Below are 17,021 nucleotides of genomic sequence, written 5' to 3'. Positions count from 1 at the left end.
AGTAATTAAAAAACAATTAAAAAACCCTAGGCACAGTGCCTAGGTGGCTCAGTCAGTTAAACGTCTGCCTTTGGCTCAGGTCATGATCCTAGGGTGCTGGGATTGAGCCTCACATTGGGCTCCCTGCTGGGTTGGGAGTCAGCTCCTCCTCCCCATGCCCCTGCGTATGCTCTCTCTCGTGCTCTGCTCTAATATATAAATACAATCTTAAAGACAACAACAAAAAAGCAAACCCATTTCAACTTTTTTTTTTTTAAGATTTTATTTATTTATTCGACAGAGAGAGATCACAGGTAGATAGAAAGGCAGGCAGAGAGAGAGAGAGGGAAGCAGGCTTCCTGCTGAGCAGAGAGCCTGAGCCTGATCTGAGCAGAGAGGGGATCCCAGGACCCCGAGATCATGGCCCGAGCCGAAGGCAGCGGCTTAACCCACTGAGCCACCCAGGCGCCCCACCCATTTCAACTTTTAAGCTGTATTTTCATTTCATTAATATACCACAGATCTTTTTTGAAAATGCTATCTATCTTCTGATAGTAAATACATAGTATTTCAAAAAAATAAACATACTCCCACATTTTTCTTGAAACATACAGCCCTTAGGTCCATCTATTCTATGCCAACCAATCTATTCCATTCCTCTTCCTTCTTTCTTCCTAAAGGGAAGAAAGATAATTATTCTGAAATTGGTGTCCATTTGTCTCACTATGTTTTGATAATTGTACTGCACCTGTATGCGCTCAGTATATATATTTGTTCTGTTTTAAATTTACAAAAATGATAACCTATCCTTTCAGTATCTGCTACCACCTCAACATTGTTTTTGATGATAATCTGTGCTGATACGTGTAGATCTGGTTCACTCATTTAACTGTCATAGAGTATACCACAATATTTTATAACAATTTATGTATTCAGAATGCCTCCCAAGGAAACACTGATAAGGAATTAGGCTGCTTCCAGTTTTCTGCTATTAACAAATAATGCCTCAAGCACATATGCCAGATTATCTCTATCGTATATTATTATGGGTTTTAAGATATGTGTAATTTAATCTTTACTTCATCCTTTCTAGATACTGAAAACTGCTCTCCAACGTAGCTATGCCAAATGATATTACTACAGATAGTGTGTGAGTTCCTTTAACTTTGTATCCTCACTAACATTTGATTTAAGACTAATTTTGGGGTATCTGAATGGCTCAACTGGTAAAGCATCTGCCTTCAGCTCAGGTCACGATCCCAACATCCAGGGATGGAATTCCCTGCTAAGCGGGGAGTCTGCTTCTCTTCATCCTTCCCGCTCATGTTCTCTCATCATCTCTGTCTCAAATAAATATTAAAAAAAAAAAAAAAAAGACTTTAATTTTTATAAACCTGCTGGGTTTGAAATGAAAATTTATTTATTTCATTTGTTAATCACTAATGAATTTGAGAATCTGATTTCTTTTCTTTTCTTTTTAAAGATTTTATTTATTTGACAGACACAGATTACAAGTAGGCGGAGAGGCAGGCAGAGAGAGGAGGAAGCAGGCTCCCTGCTGAGCAGAGAGCACATGTGGGGCTCGATCCCAGGACCCTGGGATCATGACCTGAGCCGAAGGCAGAGGCTTTAACCCACTGAGCCACCCAGGTGCCCCTCTTTTCTTTTTTTTTGAGAATCTGATTTTCATGTGTTTGTTGATCATTTGGGTCTCCTCTTTTCTGAACTACCTGTTTTACTATTGATCTGTCCTTATATTTTGTAAAACTCTTGGTTGTATGTACTATAAATATTCTCCTAGCATTTTAACTGTTTATGATTACCTTTATAACACAAGTTTTAAATTTTGATGTAGCCAAGCTTATCACTATTATCTTCTGATTTATACATGTTATATTTTATACAACATTAGAGGTAATTCTCTTATTTTCTTCTAAAAGAATTTCGAAAGAAAGCATTTCTAAGTTTTGCATTACGCACTTAGGATTAAAATACACCTAGAAATAGATTTTGGATGTGATGTGGAATGGTTCTAATTTATTTTTCTCATGTAGTTAACTGTATAAACACCATTTATTATTTTTTTAATTTTTTTTTAAAGATTTTATTTATTTATTTGACAGAGAGAGATCACAAGCAGGCAGAGAGGCAGGCAGAGAGAAAGGAGGAAGCAGGCTCCCTGCTGAGCAGAGTGCCCGGCTCTATCCCAGGACTCTTGAGACCATGACCGGAGCTGAAGGCAACGGCCCAACCCACTGAGCCACCCAGGCGCCACTTAAACACCATTTATTAAATATTCTCTATCTTCAATGATATGAAATGCTGCCAGACATTTTACAAGGTTTCCATGCATACATATGGCTTATTTCTGGTCTCTGTATTCTGCCTCACTGATCTGTCTGTCCCTGCACTTAAAGCACTGTGGAATACTAATTGTTATAGTTTTAAAATAAAGAGAACAATTCCTCCTTCTTTACTCTTATTTAAAATTATATTGGCTTTTCTTGGACACTTATTTTTCCATATAAACCTTAATATTTACTGATTAAGTTTCATGATATACCCTGCTGGGATTTTATTTATTTATTTGACAAACAGAGATCACAAGTAGGCAGAGGCAGGCGGGGGGTTGGGGAGGGGGATGTGGAGCAGGCTCCATGCTGAGCAGAGAGCCCAATGCAGGGCTTGATCCCAGGACCCTGAGATCATGACATGAGCCAAAGGCAGAGGCTTAACCCCCTGAGCCACCCAGGCGTCCCTGAGATTTTATTTGAAACTGCATTTACAGATTAATTTGGGGAAAACTGACATCTTACCAAATCGAGTCTTCTCTTTCATTCATTTAGATTTTCTCTTTTGTCTTTCAATCAAGTTTTATCTTAGAGACCTCTCAAAAATCTTATTTATGTGTACCTCCTTTTCAATTCAAACTCTTGATCTCATTGTATCACTTACTTGTCCAAATATTCTTTTAACTTTCCAGGATAATTTAGAGGTTCTTGATTTTATCTATTCATTCTTTGCTTAGTATGACCAAGAACTGTGCTAAGCATGGAGGGTATGTACACTGGTGATTAAGATGGACAGTCCCTAGCTTTGTGGAGCTTTCATTCTAATAGGAGACAAAGAACAATAAACACTTATAATGCTGAGGAACACATGCTATATTACAGGGGGAGTACACTGTGCTATGGGAATACAGAAAAGAAATACCTAATTCATACTTGGGGGATGGCTGGATATGGGGAGGGAGAGGGTGTCAAATGCTGCTTCTCAAGGAAGTAACATGTAGACTGAAACCTGTAAGAAGAATAGAGGTTAGCAAACACAAAATAACTAAAATATCATCGCCTTGATATCCTTCCTTTATTCTTGATTTTACTGGAAAAGTTCCCACTGCTTAACTGTGAAATTATCTACTCTATGAATGTTTCCTCCCTTGGGTTCCCTGACACCATTATTTAGCTCTCATACTGCCTGTGATAATCGTTATCTGCTCACTGGTCCTTCTTCCTTCCTTAAATGCTAGGATTCCCAATGGCTTTATCCTCCTCATTCCTGTTTTAAATACTATTCCTAAAGAAGTTTTTCCATTTCTATAGTTTCAAATATAAATTTGTATACTGAGGAGTTCCCATACTTTTACTTCTAGCTCCCACCACTACAGATTTTCTTATCTGCATTTCCAACTACCTATTATAATCTTTATCCATATGTCCCAGAGGATTTTCAAGCTATGGACATATTAACATTTGATTTATTTATATACGGTATGTACTGCCAACTAATCAGCAACAGCACATCTATCTCCCAATTCAACTGACAGCACTACCATTCACACCTGGTATGAATGAATCATTATTCCGATTATAGGTTGGTGAGTATGCCCTTCTTGGAAGCTAGTTTATAATATAGCACAGTCACTGAGCCTGAAGGGTTGGGAACATGAAGATTGTTTCAAAGATTGAGTAACTTTGCAGGTCAGGTATATTTTTGTTTTTCAAATGCATCAACTTGGCTGGGTTACTAGTTGTCAGCTATTCAAACACTAATCTAGGTATTATAGCATAAGTAATAGATGTAATTAAAATCCATAATCAGTTGACTAAGTAAAGGAGATTATCCTGGATAATGTGGGTGGGCCTCGTTCAGCAGGGCTGAACAGCAGGGCCTTACAGCAGGGCTGGTGTTTCCCCAAGAGAGACAGAGGAGAACTTCCACCTGTGAACAGCAGCTTCAGCCCATGCCCACTAGTCCCAGTCTGCCTTTCCTGACAGCCTATTCTATGGATTTCAGACTTGCCTCACGAGGCCCTGCAAGTACATAAGCCAAATCTCTCTCTAGATCTACAGGTTCTGTTTCCCTGGTTGAACCTGACAAATATACCAGGGTTATAAGTTTATTTCCAAAAGAAATTCTTTCAAAACCCTAGTAAATCCTCTGGTCTGTTCATTTCCACTTAGTTCCATGTGCCAGTAACTATACCCAAAGTTTTTTTCTGGACATGGCTCTTAAATCTATTTTTTCAGCTTATTCCTTATAATATGGTTCCTTTCTCTCCATCCCACATTAGACCATCACCATCTCTTACCTGAACTAGTGATTGAAAAAGCCTCCTAACTGGCTTCTGAGATTAGTTTTTTCTCCTCTATCTATTCTCCATACTGTTGCCAGAGGTCTCTTTCTGGAAAACAAATATGATCATGTCACTATCCTTCTTAAAAACTTTTCAAGTCTTCCTACCTACAAAATAAATTTGTTTTCTATTTCATTAATTTCTGTTTTTAACTCTTATTTCCTTCTACTTGCTTTGTATTTATTTTCTATTTTTATAACTTGTTGAGATGAATACTTAGGCCCTTGATGCTTTTCTTCTTTTCTGATAGGCATTTAAAGTTTTAAATTCTCTCTTAGCATTGTTTTTAGCTATCCTTACCAGTTCTGATATGTATTATTTTCATTATCATTAAGTTCAAAATACTTAAAATTTTCTTTGCGATTTATATGACCAATGGCTTATTTAGAAATTATTTAATAATATCCAAAGCTAGACTTTAAGTTCCAGTAAGAAAATAGCATTTTATTTCCAAATTTTTCCACTTTTCTCCTTAGAACCCAATACAGAACAACAAAGATCATGTATTTAAAAAGAAAAGAAAACCCCTCTACATATTTAGTGAACCCAGGAGACAGTGAAAAAGTGAAATACCAAATTATAAGTGAATATGGCCCAAAGTATTTGGTAGTGGTAGAACTTATGCAAGACAAGTATAAAAAGAATCTAGTAAGGGAATAACAAATTTTCACTCCCAGAAAGAGAGGGTCCTATCCTAAGTGGGAACTGCAATGTTTAGAACTGAGATTTACCGGGAAAATCTCAGAAGACAGTAGAAAAAAGGTGTAAAAGTGCCATGAGAATGAGTGGAGGGTGGTCTGGAAGCGAAAGATCTCAGACACTAGTACTCCTTTAAAAGCAAGGCACGCACTTTTCATCTGTAACTTCAGCTTACAGAAAAGTTCATAGAATACCACAAAGATCTTCTGTCACCCTTCACAAATTCTGTTAACATTTGAAGCAGGCAGTTTAAAAGGCAGGAGTTGTATCCCTTGGTAGCAGAAACTAGTAAGGACCTGGTGGCTGGTAGTTCTCACCTCATATACACGTAAATTACTAAGAGGCAAAGGAGACATAGCTATATTTTTAGAAAGAACCCATCAGAACAGAGGACAGAGGCCTTGAAAAGAGAAACCTGGGAAACCACCTTGCTCCTAATGTCCTGTTCCTCCTCTCCCCACTGCAGTCTTCCAATATGTGGTTTGGAAAAGCTCATCTAATTCAAATATGAGTAAAAAAAGAGTGGTATCTGCAGAAAGATGCCATAAAAAAAGTCCAACGGTACAACATCCCTGACAAAACTCAACAAAAAATTACCACAAAGTAGATGAAAACCATAACACTTTTTTTTTTTTTAAAGATTTTTTATTTATTTTTTGACAGACAGAGATCACAAGTAGGCAGAGAAACAGGCAGAGAGAGAGAGGAGGAAGCAGGCTCCCCACTGAGCAGAGAGCCCGATGTGGGGCTCGATCCCAGGACCCTGGGATCATGACCTGAGCCGAAGGCAGAGGCTTTAACCCACTGAGCCACCCAGGTGCCCTCATAACACTACTTTTTAACATGAATTTAAAAAAAACATTTTTTTTTAATAAAGAAGATTTATTTATTTTGAGAGTAAGAGTGCATATGTGAGCACATATATTAACAGTGGGGGGCGGGCAGCGCACAGAAGGAGAGGGAGAGAGAATCCTTAAGCTGACTTCCCACAGAGCAGGGAGTCTAATGCAGGGCTCAATCTCAGGACCCTGAGTTCATGACCTGAGCTGAAATCAAGAGTTGGTCACTTAACTGACTGAGCCACTCAGGTGCCCCATGAATTTAAAACTTCTTAATACAACCAATAGGAAAATCTCACAAGGGTGGCTGGCTGGGTAAGTCAGAAGAGCATGGGACTCTTGACCTTGGGGTTGTGAATTTGAGCCCTACGCTGGGTGTAGAAATTAAATAAATAAATAAACATTAAAAGGAAGGAAGAAAGGAAGAAGGGAAGGAAGGGAAAAAAGGGAAGGAATGGAGGGGAAAATCTCCGAGCAGCAATTCAAGAACTTAGAGAAGAGACAGCCAGTCAAAGAAGTAAAGACAAAAGTATCATAGACCTGATTCATGAAAGAAATGGAAGAAAAAGATTTTTAGAAGTTGAAAAAAGAAGCACATCATGAAAATTACACTAAAAAAGGCACAGCAAGGAGCAAAGAGAATAGTAATGTTTTATAAGAAAATTAAACAATAAAAAAACCCCAGAATACTTGAACCTACATTTTCAAAGGGAATCCTTTGAAAACTGACCTAAAATGGTCAACATCAACAAAAAAATCCAGTGAAAGAAGTGTAAAAATATAATTTTAGCAACCAGAGGAAAAAACAGGTCTCTTCTAGGGTGAAGAAAATCAAGCTGATATTATACTTCTCTACTGAACATCAATGTCAGAAGACAGGAGACAAATACTTAGCAGATAGTCAAGAAAGTGTAAGTCAATAATTTTATGTCTTAGACAAACAATCCTTCAGGAACAAGGCTGTAAGTAAATGGTTTTCAGTATGTTAACACTTAGCTCTTATTCATGAGCCCTTCTCTTTTTGAAGAAACAACTGAATTAACAAGACAGGGAACAACAAATGTTAGTGAAGATGTGGAGAAAGGGGAATCCTCTTACACTGTTGGTGGGAATGCAAGCTGGTGCAGCCACTCTGGAAAATAGTATGGCGGTGCCTCAAGAAGTTAAAATAGAGCTACCCTATGATCCAGCAACTGCACTACTGGATATTTACCCCAAAGATACAGATGTAGTGAAAAGAAAGGACACATGCACCCCCATGTTCATAGCAGCAATGTTCACAATAGCCAAACTGTAGAAGGAGCCGAGATGTCCTTCAACAGATGAATGAATAAATGAATAAAGAAGATGTGATTCATATATAATGGAATATTACTCAGCCATCAGAAAGGATGAATACCTACCATTTGCATCCACATGGATGGAACTGGGTGGTATTATGCTAAGTGAAATAAAAGGAACAGAGCAGAGGACCATAGGGGAAGGAAGGGAAAATTGAATGGGAAGAAATCAGAGAGGGAGACAAACCATGAGAGACTCTTGGCTCCAGGAAACAAACTACGGGTTGTGGAAGGGAGGGGTGGGGAGATGGGGTAACTGGGTGATGGCATTAAGGAGGGCATGTGTTTTGATGAGCACTGGGTGTTAGATGCAACTAATGAAGAATCTGACACTATGTCAAAAACTAATGATGTTGGGGTGCTTGGGTGGCTCAGTGGGTTAGGCCTCTGCCTTCAGCTCGGCTCACGATCTCAGGGTCCTGGGATTGAGCCCTGCATTGGGCTCTCTGCTGGGCAAGAAGCCTGCTTCCTCCCTCCTGACCCCTCTGCCTGCCTCTCTGCCTACTTGTGGTCTCTCTCTCTCTCTCTCTGTCAAATAAATAAATAAAATCTTAAAAAAAACAACAACTAATGATGTACTATATATTGGCTAATTGAATCTAAATAAAAAAATTAAAAAACTACTACAACACATATACACATGAAACAACTGAGGACAACTGCAACCAAGAGATGACAGGAAAAATTTCAGCAAAAGGACTGACAGCACAAATACACTTAATTATAGATTTAAGATGAAAGCAAATGGATATACTAGTGATAGAATGGAATGCAACTGTTACATACTCTAATAATGTAGGAATAATGATACATACAAATACAATATACAATGATAGTGGAAAACAAGAAGCAGGATAAACTCACTATACCTTACAGTAACAGAGGAGTCAATGTTGAAAGTCAAATAATAAAAGTTTAAGCAAAATTATAAAGAACAATAAAATAATGGTATATTTGCTAAAACAAGTTAGTAAAGGAGAGGAAACAAGGGAAGGAACAGAAAAAAGCTAATATAATTGTTACTTATAAAGGAAAAAAGACACCGCTTAAAAGAGAGAAAGATGAGTGGTTAGCATAGCATAGTATACAAACTTGTCCAATCACTATGTTGTACACCTGAAACTAGTATAACATTATCAACCACACTTCAAAAAAAAAAAAAGTAGTTAAAAAAAACCAAACAAACATGAGTATTATATGAAAGTGTAAGTATAAAGAGTTACCATAGTGGGGGGAAAAAACCCTTCTTGATATCAAAACTATTATTTAAAAAGCATACAAACAGGGGCGTTAAAAGTGTCTGCCTTCAGCTCAGGTCATGATCCCAGGGTCCTGAGATCAGGCCCCTTGTCAGTCTCCCAGCTCAGCCTGCTTCTGCATCTGCCCCCACACCCCCACCCCCCTACCACCCCCGCCCCCGTTCTCTTTCTCAGTCTGTCAAGTAAATAAAATCTTTAAAAGTAAATAAATAAATAAAATAAAAAGCACACAGACCATCTGAAGTTTCAAGAACATATATAATCAGAAAATAGAATATAAAATAATGTTACACAACTAAGACCAAGCATGTATGTCCTTCTTATTATCCAGCTTAATTCATGCATTAACACAAAAAAAGCTTTAGATTGACCTACAAAGCAAAACCATTCTATGCTGTCTCCAAGATACATCTGTGATTCAGAAAGTATTAAAAAAGATAAAGGAAAAGAAAAGTTGACAGGATAAGGTTCACAAACAAATGGATTGTAATTCTTTCATTAGATTACACAGACTTTTACCCCAAAGTATAAAAAGGTCATTTTATCATTGTAAAGGGTACAGTTCACAATGAAAAAAGAGGTATATAAAAGCCCTTAATAATACAGCAGCAACATTAAGAAAGCAGAAATCAAAGGAGATATGGGAGAGAGAAACATAGTAATAGCAGAAATTTTAAAATTTTTCTCCCAGTCTGAGAGAACAAGTAAACAGAAATAATATAATCTAAATGGTAAGCACTGATGGATATTCATTTAACTCAACTCTGATAATTGAATATATGTATTTTCAAATACATACTGAGCTTTCACAATATTTGACTATGTATTAGACTACAAAATATACCTCAGCAAATCCTTCCTTCAAGAGAGAGACACACAGGGGCGCCTGGGTGGCTCAGTGGGTTAAGCCGCTGCCTTCGGCTCAGGTCATGATCTCAGGGTCCTGGGATCGAGTCCCGCATCGGGCTCTCTGCTCAGCAGGGAGCCTGCTTCTCTCTCTCTCTCTCTGCCTGCCTCTCCATCTACTTGTGATCTCCGTCTGTCAAATAAATAAAATCTTTGAAAAAAACAAAAGTTAAAAAAAGAAAAGAGAGAGAGACACAGAGAGAGGGCTCACATACCTGTGAGCATGGGGAAAAGCAAAGAGGCAGGAGGCAGAGGGAGAAGAATCTCAAGCAGACTCTGTCCTGAGTAGGGAGTCTGATGCAGGGCTCAATCTCATTACCCTGAGATTATGTCCTGAGCCAAAATGAAGAGTTGGACACAACCCAATGAGCCACCCAAGAGCCTCTAGACTACAAAATAAATCTAAACAAATTCTAAAAGGAGAAATATAAGCCACATTCTCTGATTAACAACCCACAAAACTAGAAATTTATAACAAAATCAGAAAATGAAAAGTTCTTTAATCAGAAAATATAAAAAGTCTCTCAATCAACATTTGGATAAGAGGGAAAATACAAATTAAATTTGTGGTGTTTCTAGACAATAATAAAACTTCTACACATTAGAGGCGCCTGGGTGGCTCAGTGGGTTAAAGCCTCTGCCTTCGGCTCAGGTCATGATCCCAAGGTCCTGGGATCGAGCCCGATGCGGGGCTCTCCACTCAGTAGGGAGCTTGCCTCCTCCTCTCTCTCTGCCTGTTTCTCTGCCTACCTGTGATCTCTGTATGTCAAATAAATAAATAAAATCTTAAAAACAAAACAAAACAAAAAAACCTTCTATACATTAGAGGCTTTGGAATGTAGCTATAATAGTGATCTGAAGAAAATACATTGTTTTAAATAATGTCAACATTAAGAAAAAATGAAAATGCGTGACTAACAGCTCAAAAAGTTAGAAAAACAACTAAAGTAACAAAAGAGGAAAAAAGAAAACATTTATAAAGCTAAAAGCAGAAATTAAGAATTTAGAAAACAGAAAGCCAGAGAACTTAAAAAAAAAAGTTTCAAAAGCTCTTTTGCCAGGTGGCCTGTGGCAGCAGGTGTTGAAACCAGTTATTTAAACTACTATGGACAAAGCACAAATAAAATGGACAAAACACAAATACACAAAATAAGAAATGGGGGGAAACCAGAGAAGTAGAAATAATTTCAAAAAATAAGAAACTCGGGACGCCTGGGTGGCTCAGTTGGTTAAGCAGCTGCCTTCAGCTCAGGTCATGATCCCAGCGTCCTGGGATCGAGTCCCACATTGGGCTCCTTGCTCCGCAGGGAGCCTGCTTCTCCCTCTGACTCTGCCTGCCACTCTGCCTGTGCTCACTCTTGCTCTCTCTCTCTCTGACAAATAAATAAATAAAATCTTAAAAAAAAAAAAAAAGAAGAAACTATATAAAACTCTCTATAAAAATCAAATACAGATAAAATAATTTTCTAGTAAGATATAACCTACCAAAACTGAACCCCAGACTGAACCTAAATAAACTGATTTTCACAAAATGAATGGAAGTTTTCCAACAGCTACTACACATCAAGCAAAACAGACCATGCAACAAGATTTTATAGGAGAATTCTACCAAATCTTGAAAGAGCTGACAATTTTTTTCTTTCTTTTTAAATTAACATATAATGTATTATTTTTTAAATTAACATATAATGTATTATCTGTTTCAGGGGTACAGGCCTGTGATTCACCAGTCTTACACAATTCACAGCACTCACCATAGCACATACCCTCCCCAATGTCTATCACCTAGACACCCCATTCCTTCCATCCCCCCTTCACTCCAGCAACCCTCAGTTTGTTTCCTGAGATTAAGAGTCTCTTATGGTTTGTCTCCCTCTCTGGTTTTGTCTTGTTTCATTTTTCCATCCCTTTCCCTATGATCCTCTGTCCTGTTTTGCAAATTCCTCATATTAGTAAGTTATCATAAACTGTCTCTAACTTTATTTCAAGAGCTAACAATTTTAATACTATTTAAAAACTTGTACATTTTAGAAAATAAAACTTCTAAATTTTTTATGAGATAAATGATTAACACCAAAAGTTGAAAAAGATTACAGAAAAAAAGATTACAGATCAGATCAAACTTACTTTTGCATTTTGATTAAAAAAGTAAAATATTAGCAAACAGAATACAGCAGCACATTAAAAGAACCAAGAAACACAAGTTTGGTTCAGTGTTTCGTTAAAAAGACAAGAAATATCATATCATTAGCTCCAGTGATACTAAGAAGAAAATCTGACAAATTCAACATCCATTCTTGATTAAAAGTACTTAATAAAATAGAAATCAACAGATGCTCTTATACATATACATATATATGTATATATCATACTTAATGTAGAAACAATGGAAGCATTCCTTTCTACAGTAAGGAATAAAAAGAAGATGCCCACTAATCACTTTATTTAACACTGTCTAATTAGTCAATATAATCTGATAAGAAAAAAATTAGAAGTATAAAAATCCAAAGGAAGAGGTAAACCTATCATTATCTGTAGATGAAATGATTATAACCTAGAAATACCAAGAAAATTACTTGAATAACTACTATAAAAAAATGGAACTCAATGAAACAGAGAAGGTATACAGAAGTCAAAGGCCTTCATGTATGTGAACAATAACCAGTTAGAATGTATAAATCCATTTAATAGCCAAAAAAGGGGGAGGGAATGTGTACAAGATATGCGCAACTTTTCCATGAGGAAAACTTTAAAATACCCCTGAAAGAAACAAAAGTAATCTTGCACCAATAAAAAGGTACAAGTGTTTTCTTGGCCAGAAAGACTTAGTATCTTAAAGATGCCAATTTGTCCTAACAATTTATAAATGTAATGAGATTTTAATAATAAAAATAACAGACCATTCTTCCACATCCACTGGTGTTTCTACAGTCTACATGGTAAAATAATTAAGAATAGCCTAGAGGGGCGCCTGGGTGGCTCAATGGGTTAGGCCTCTGCCTTTGGCTCGGGTCCTGGTCTCCGGGTTCTGGGATCGAGCCCCACGTTGGGCTTTCTGCTCGGCGGGGAGCCTGCTTACTTCTCTCTCTCTGCCTGCCTCTGCCTGCTTGTGATCTCTCTCTCTCTCTGTCAAATAAATAAGTAAAATAAAATAAAAACCTTAAAAAAATAAAAAAATAAAATAAAAAAAAAGAATAGCCTAGAAAAGCCTGAGGAGAAATTTGAGACTAGCCTTATAAGATACTATAAGCCATTAAAGAAACGACTGACTACTACATTAAAGTGTCTTTGTATATGTATTTATTATCCCTCAACCCCCAAAGACACAAATTTCTACATGGCAAAATATAAAAACAAGACCATACTACAGGTTAAAAGACCAATAATCAAGGATAAACACAATTCACAATACAAGGGGTCAATATCCTTAATTTAGAAAGCTCTCAGTAAATGAGAAAACTGAAAATCCAACAGAAAAAAAGGGCAAAAGACAAAAACAGCTAATTAAAAAAAAAAAAGAAATAAGGTGACCCTTACACATGTGAAAAGATGGCCAAATGCAAAAGTTCATGAGGAAATGATTTCTTGCAAATCCAATTAAGAGAATCTAGAGTTTCACATTTCTAGAGGCAACAAAACAGGTAGTCTCACTCACTGATGCACAATACTTAGAACCTCTACAGAGGACAATCTGACAATAATGATCAAAATTACAAATACATTTGCCCTTGACCTACTAATCTTCCCTCTTGAAATCTATCTTAAAGATGTATCTACATATACAGGAAACAATGTTCTGAAATGGCAAACTAAACACCCCTCCTGTACATTGAAAGAGGACTTCTGAGATATAGCTCCTCAGTGACATATTCCCACAATGGTAGAAGCAACTGAACATAATGCAGAAACTAGGGAGTGATCTGGAAAGATCTAGGGATCCTTGAAGGAATGGCTGATTCCACATACAGAGCAGGAAATACAAGATGAGCCTGAAATTTCCTCCTGTGCTAGAAAGCAAAATACTATCAAAGACAACAAATACAGAACTAGGAAAAATACCGCTTGGTAATCACTAGTGAAACAGATGATCTGGGTAACGATGATTACTGAATGGAATATTAGTAATAGAAATGTTGACTGGGAGATTTACAATGGAGAGATCAGGCCAACTGATTTAGTATCACTAAAACTGGAACCTCTAGATACTGTTGTGTCTTCTAATATACAATATGAAGCACGTATGAAGTATTCTGAACCAGAATCGAACCAAACTTCTAGGGCTAACTTTCACTTTCAGGAAATATAGGGGACAGCGGAATAAGATAATGACACCACAAGAACAAAGGCAAATGTGGATTTTTGGATATTCTTCAGGAAAAGTGACAGAGCTTCCTTAACAAGTCAATGGCATTAAAGACAAAACAAAACAGGAGGAAAGAAATGGGACTACTACATTAAAAAAGTATATCAGCTAAACATGATAGGTGGATCTTGTTTGGAACCTGATTAGAACCACCTAACTATAAAAGGACATATCTGAGATAATCAAGGACATCTGATTACAGACAGGGAACTAGAGACTACAAATAAATGATTACTAAAATTTTCTTATATAAGATAATGGCATTATGACTATGTAAGAAAGCACCCATTTTTTAAGAGGCACATACTAAAGTAGTAGAGGCAAAATAACTTGTTATCTGGGATCTGATTTAGAAGAGGAAATATAGGAAGTTTAAGGAAGGTGGAAGATTCTTCACAGGCAGCACATAAGTGGCAGTTTATCATACTATTCCCCCTACTTTTATATATATTCAAAAATATTTATGAGCTAAAAATGAAAGTACAATTAGCACCACTATAAGCATCAGTGGTTGGTATAACACCTGGGCTCACCATGACCAACAGACTATTTTCCTTTAAAACATGAATTTCATAATGAAATACTGACTTAAGAGTTAAAAGGACAAAAGTGAGATTGTTCAGATAATCATGTCAAGGCTTTTGTACATGCTTTAATGTGCTTACTTCATGCTTAGTGGCATTCCAGGACAACTTCTGTGTAAAGGCTTTCTAAACAAAACGTAATAAAAATACAAAGGTTTTTCGACTCTGTCTTAGTATGTGTCCAAATATTACTCCCAAGACACCAGTACGTATAATTATATATAAACTGCACACACAGAACGCATAGACAGGATTCAACTACCCAAGACAGAATGTGGTTTTAGCTCCCTTACCATCAATATTAAGCATCATTTTCCACATGGCAGGTCGGACAGATTGATGGAATCCAAACCATACTTCCCTGCCGCCTCCGAGGGGGTGGTCATATCCTTCTGGAGCTGAGAAAAAGGAACGCCCCACAGGCGTATATCTATAAAAATTAAAATGTCATGTTCAGTCCTTTCACTGCCATATAGGTATATAAATTTGCAGAATACAGTAGTCTAGAGTACCTAAACTTAAGTTATCCTAACGATGTTTATCATTAGGAATATATGAAACTAAATATTTTCCAAATTTGTGAAAGCAAAAAGCAGCCACTCTAAATGAAAAACAAAAACAAAACAAAAACCATCAGTATCCTTCACTGAAATTCTCCCTTCCAAAACTCATCTTAGTTTGCATAAGAATAAATTTTATTTAAAATACTTTATTAGAAACATGTGAAAAGAAAAACCAGTTCCAAACTTAGGAAATGCTAAACAGTAAATAAATATTGATCAAAAGGCTATTTCTATAAATGTGTTTCCAAAACCTATTTTTCTTTAAAAAGACACATTGATCCTACATATACAGGCACATAAATACAAACATACACTTGTAAGGTGACAGTGTGATTAAGAGTGTAGCAATTTCAACACAAATTGGTATTATTGTATAAATAATGAAATTACCTTTAGAATAAGGGGACTTAACTAAACATGTCAGTTATTCAAGATTTATAGCTTCTAAGATAAAGGTTAGACATTTTTCTAAAAGGTATACACTAGAATAGCTATGTTAATGATGTGCATTCACTTTCAAAAATCAGAATTTTTTCTGTAACATACTTCTGTTGTCAATGAACTTGTATGCATGCTATTTTTTAAATGAAGTAATCAAAAGATCTAACATGTGAAGGTTAATCAAAGAAGGGCTGCACAACCTGCTCTTGGGAAGCCTTCACACTGAAAATCTAAAAAGAAGAAAAAGCCAGAAGCACCCACTTCATGGAGGGCAGATGTCGTAGCACCACATCAACGGCATGGACAGGATTAGTGCTGATTGGCTTGTCTAATTCCAGTGGCTCAGGCAAGGTCCGTCCTGTCAGTACTTCATGTAGTAGGTGCCAACTCACCCGAGAGACAAATTTAATTGACACCTTGAAAGGTCGATCTTTTCCACCTTCCCCAGGTAAAGTAACATCTAAATCTACCTGTTGATGGGGAAACAATCAACTGATAAGTTGAAAAAGATAAGAACAATTACTTTTAAGTTAAAAAAAATATTTAAGAAAAAACAGAGCAAAAATAAAAAGCCAACCTCAATGCTAAATCAATAATCTCTAAGTTGTACTGTTACGCAAAAAAAAAAAAAAAAGCAAAGTACACAAGATTACAAATAGTATGCTATCTTTTGGTGAAAAAGAAGAAAATGGGAATTATACATATATCTCATTTCTGCAAAAAGAATCACAAGAAGCATGAACCGGAAACAAAGAAACTGGTTACTTTCAAAGGATGGGAAGAAATAAAGGAGAATAACAATTCTGAGTATATTTTTCAGCATAGTTTTGATTTCTGGAACCATGTTAAATAAATTTTTTTAAAATAAAGTTTTATCAGTTAAAAAAATTAAAAATAAAATCAAGAAGGATAAAGTGAAAAAATTAAAATATAACGAAAATTAAATAGAACCGAAAGTTTCAAATGAATTACCTAACCATACTGAAAGGAGGAGACACAGAAAATATTAATGCAAGGAACTCTTGAACGCAGTATACTGAATATATTCTCAACTGGGGATGTGGAGGAGAGGTGGGTGGTATGGTGTAGCAATTCTGAAACAATTTTATAATTGTATGGTAGGAATGAACAGATGTGTAAAGGCAGTGATGTTCTATGGTTCAAAAAAGAAGGAAGACACAAATATGCAATGTGGGGAGTAAAGGAGGAATTCTGGGGGAATAAACCGAAATTTAGAGAATCAGTTTCAACTCATGACTTCATATATATATTTATTAATATATTTGTTATATTTATATATTATATATATAATATTATACAATAAGTAGTACTTGTGTAGAATACTTATGGCAGGTTCACTACATGACATATAGTATTATATATTATTTCTTTCACTTATATATTTTTATTTC

The 17,021-nt window shown here is 36.4% G+C and overlaps 1 protein-coding gene across 11 annotated transcripts in view; it reads right to left on the bottom strand.

The window, feature by feature from the left end:
• The window catches only part of LOC309842556 (protein argonaute-3), a 128,061-nt gene that overhangs the window by 59,857 nt on the left and 51,183 nt on the right, over positions 1-17,021 (bottom strand). For 8 of the 11 annotated variants that reach the window (XR_014299676.1, XR_014299677.1, XR_014299678.1 and 5 more), the window contains 2 exons: positions 15,871-16,079; positions 14,899-15,035 (listed from right to left, as the gene is read on the bottom strand). Coding sequence is in view for 5 of the 11 variants with exons in the window: in XM_082686881.1 (XP_082543007.1) it covers positions 14,899-15,035; positions 15,871-16,079 (346 nt within the window). In the remaining 6 variants the exon portion in view is untranslated. Of the gene's footprint in view, positions 1-2,934; positions 2,953-3,192; positions 3,273-4,570; positions 4,588-14,898; positions 15,036-15,870; positions 16,080-17,021 lie in introns of those variants that run through there. The other 3 variants (XM_082686877.1, XM_082686882.1, XM_082686876.1) reach the window with 3 other exon arrangements.

The sequence above is a fragment of the Mustela nivalis genome, assembly GCF_964662115.1.
Source record: "Mustela nivalis genome assembly, chromosome: 10".
NCBI lineage: Eukaryota > Metazoa > Chordata > Mammalia > Carnivora > Mustelidae > Mustela > Mustela nivalis.
This window is presented reverse-complemented; position numbering and strand designations above follow the sequence as displayed.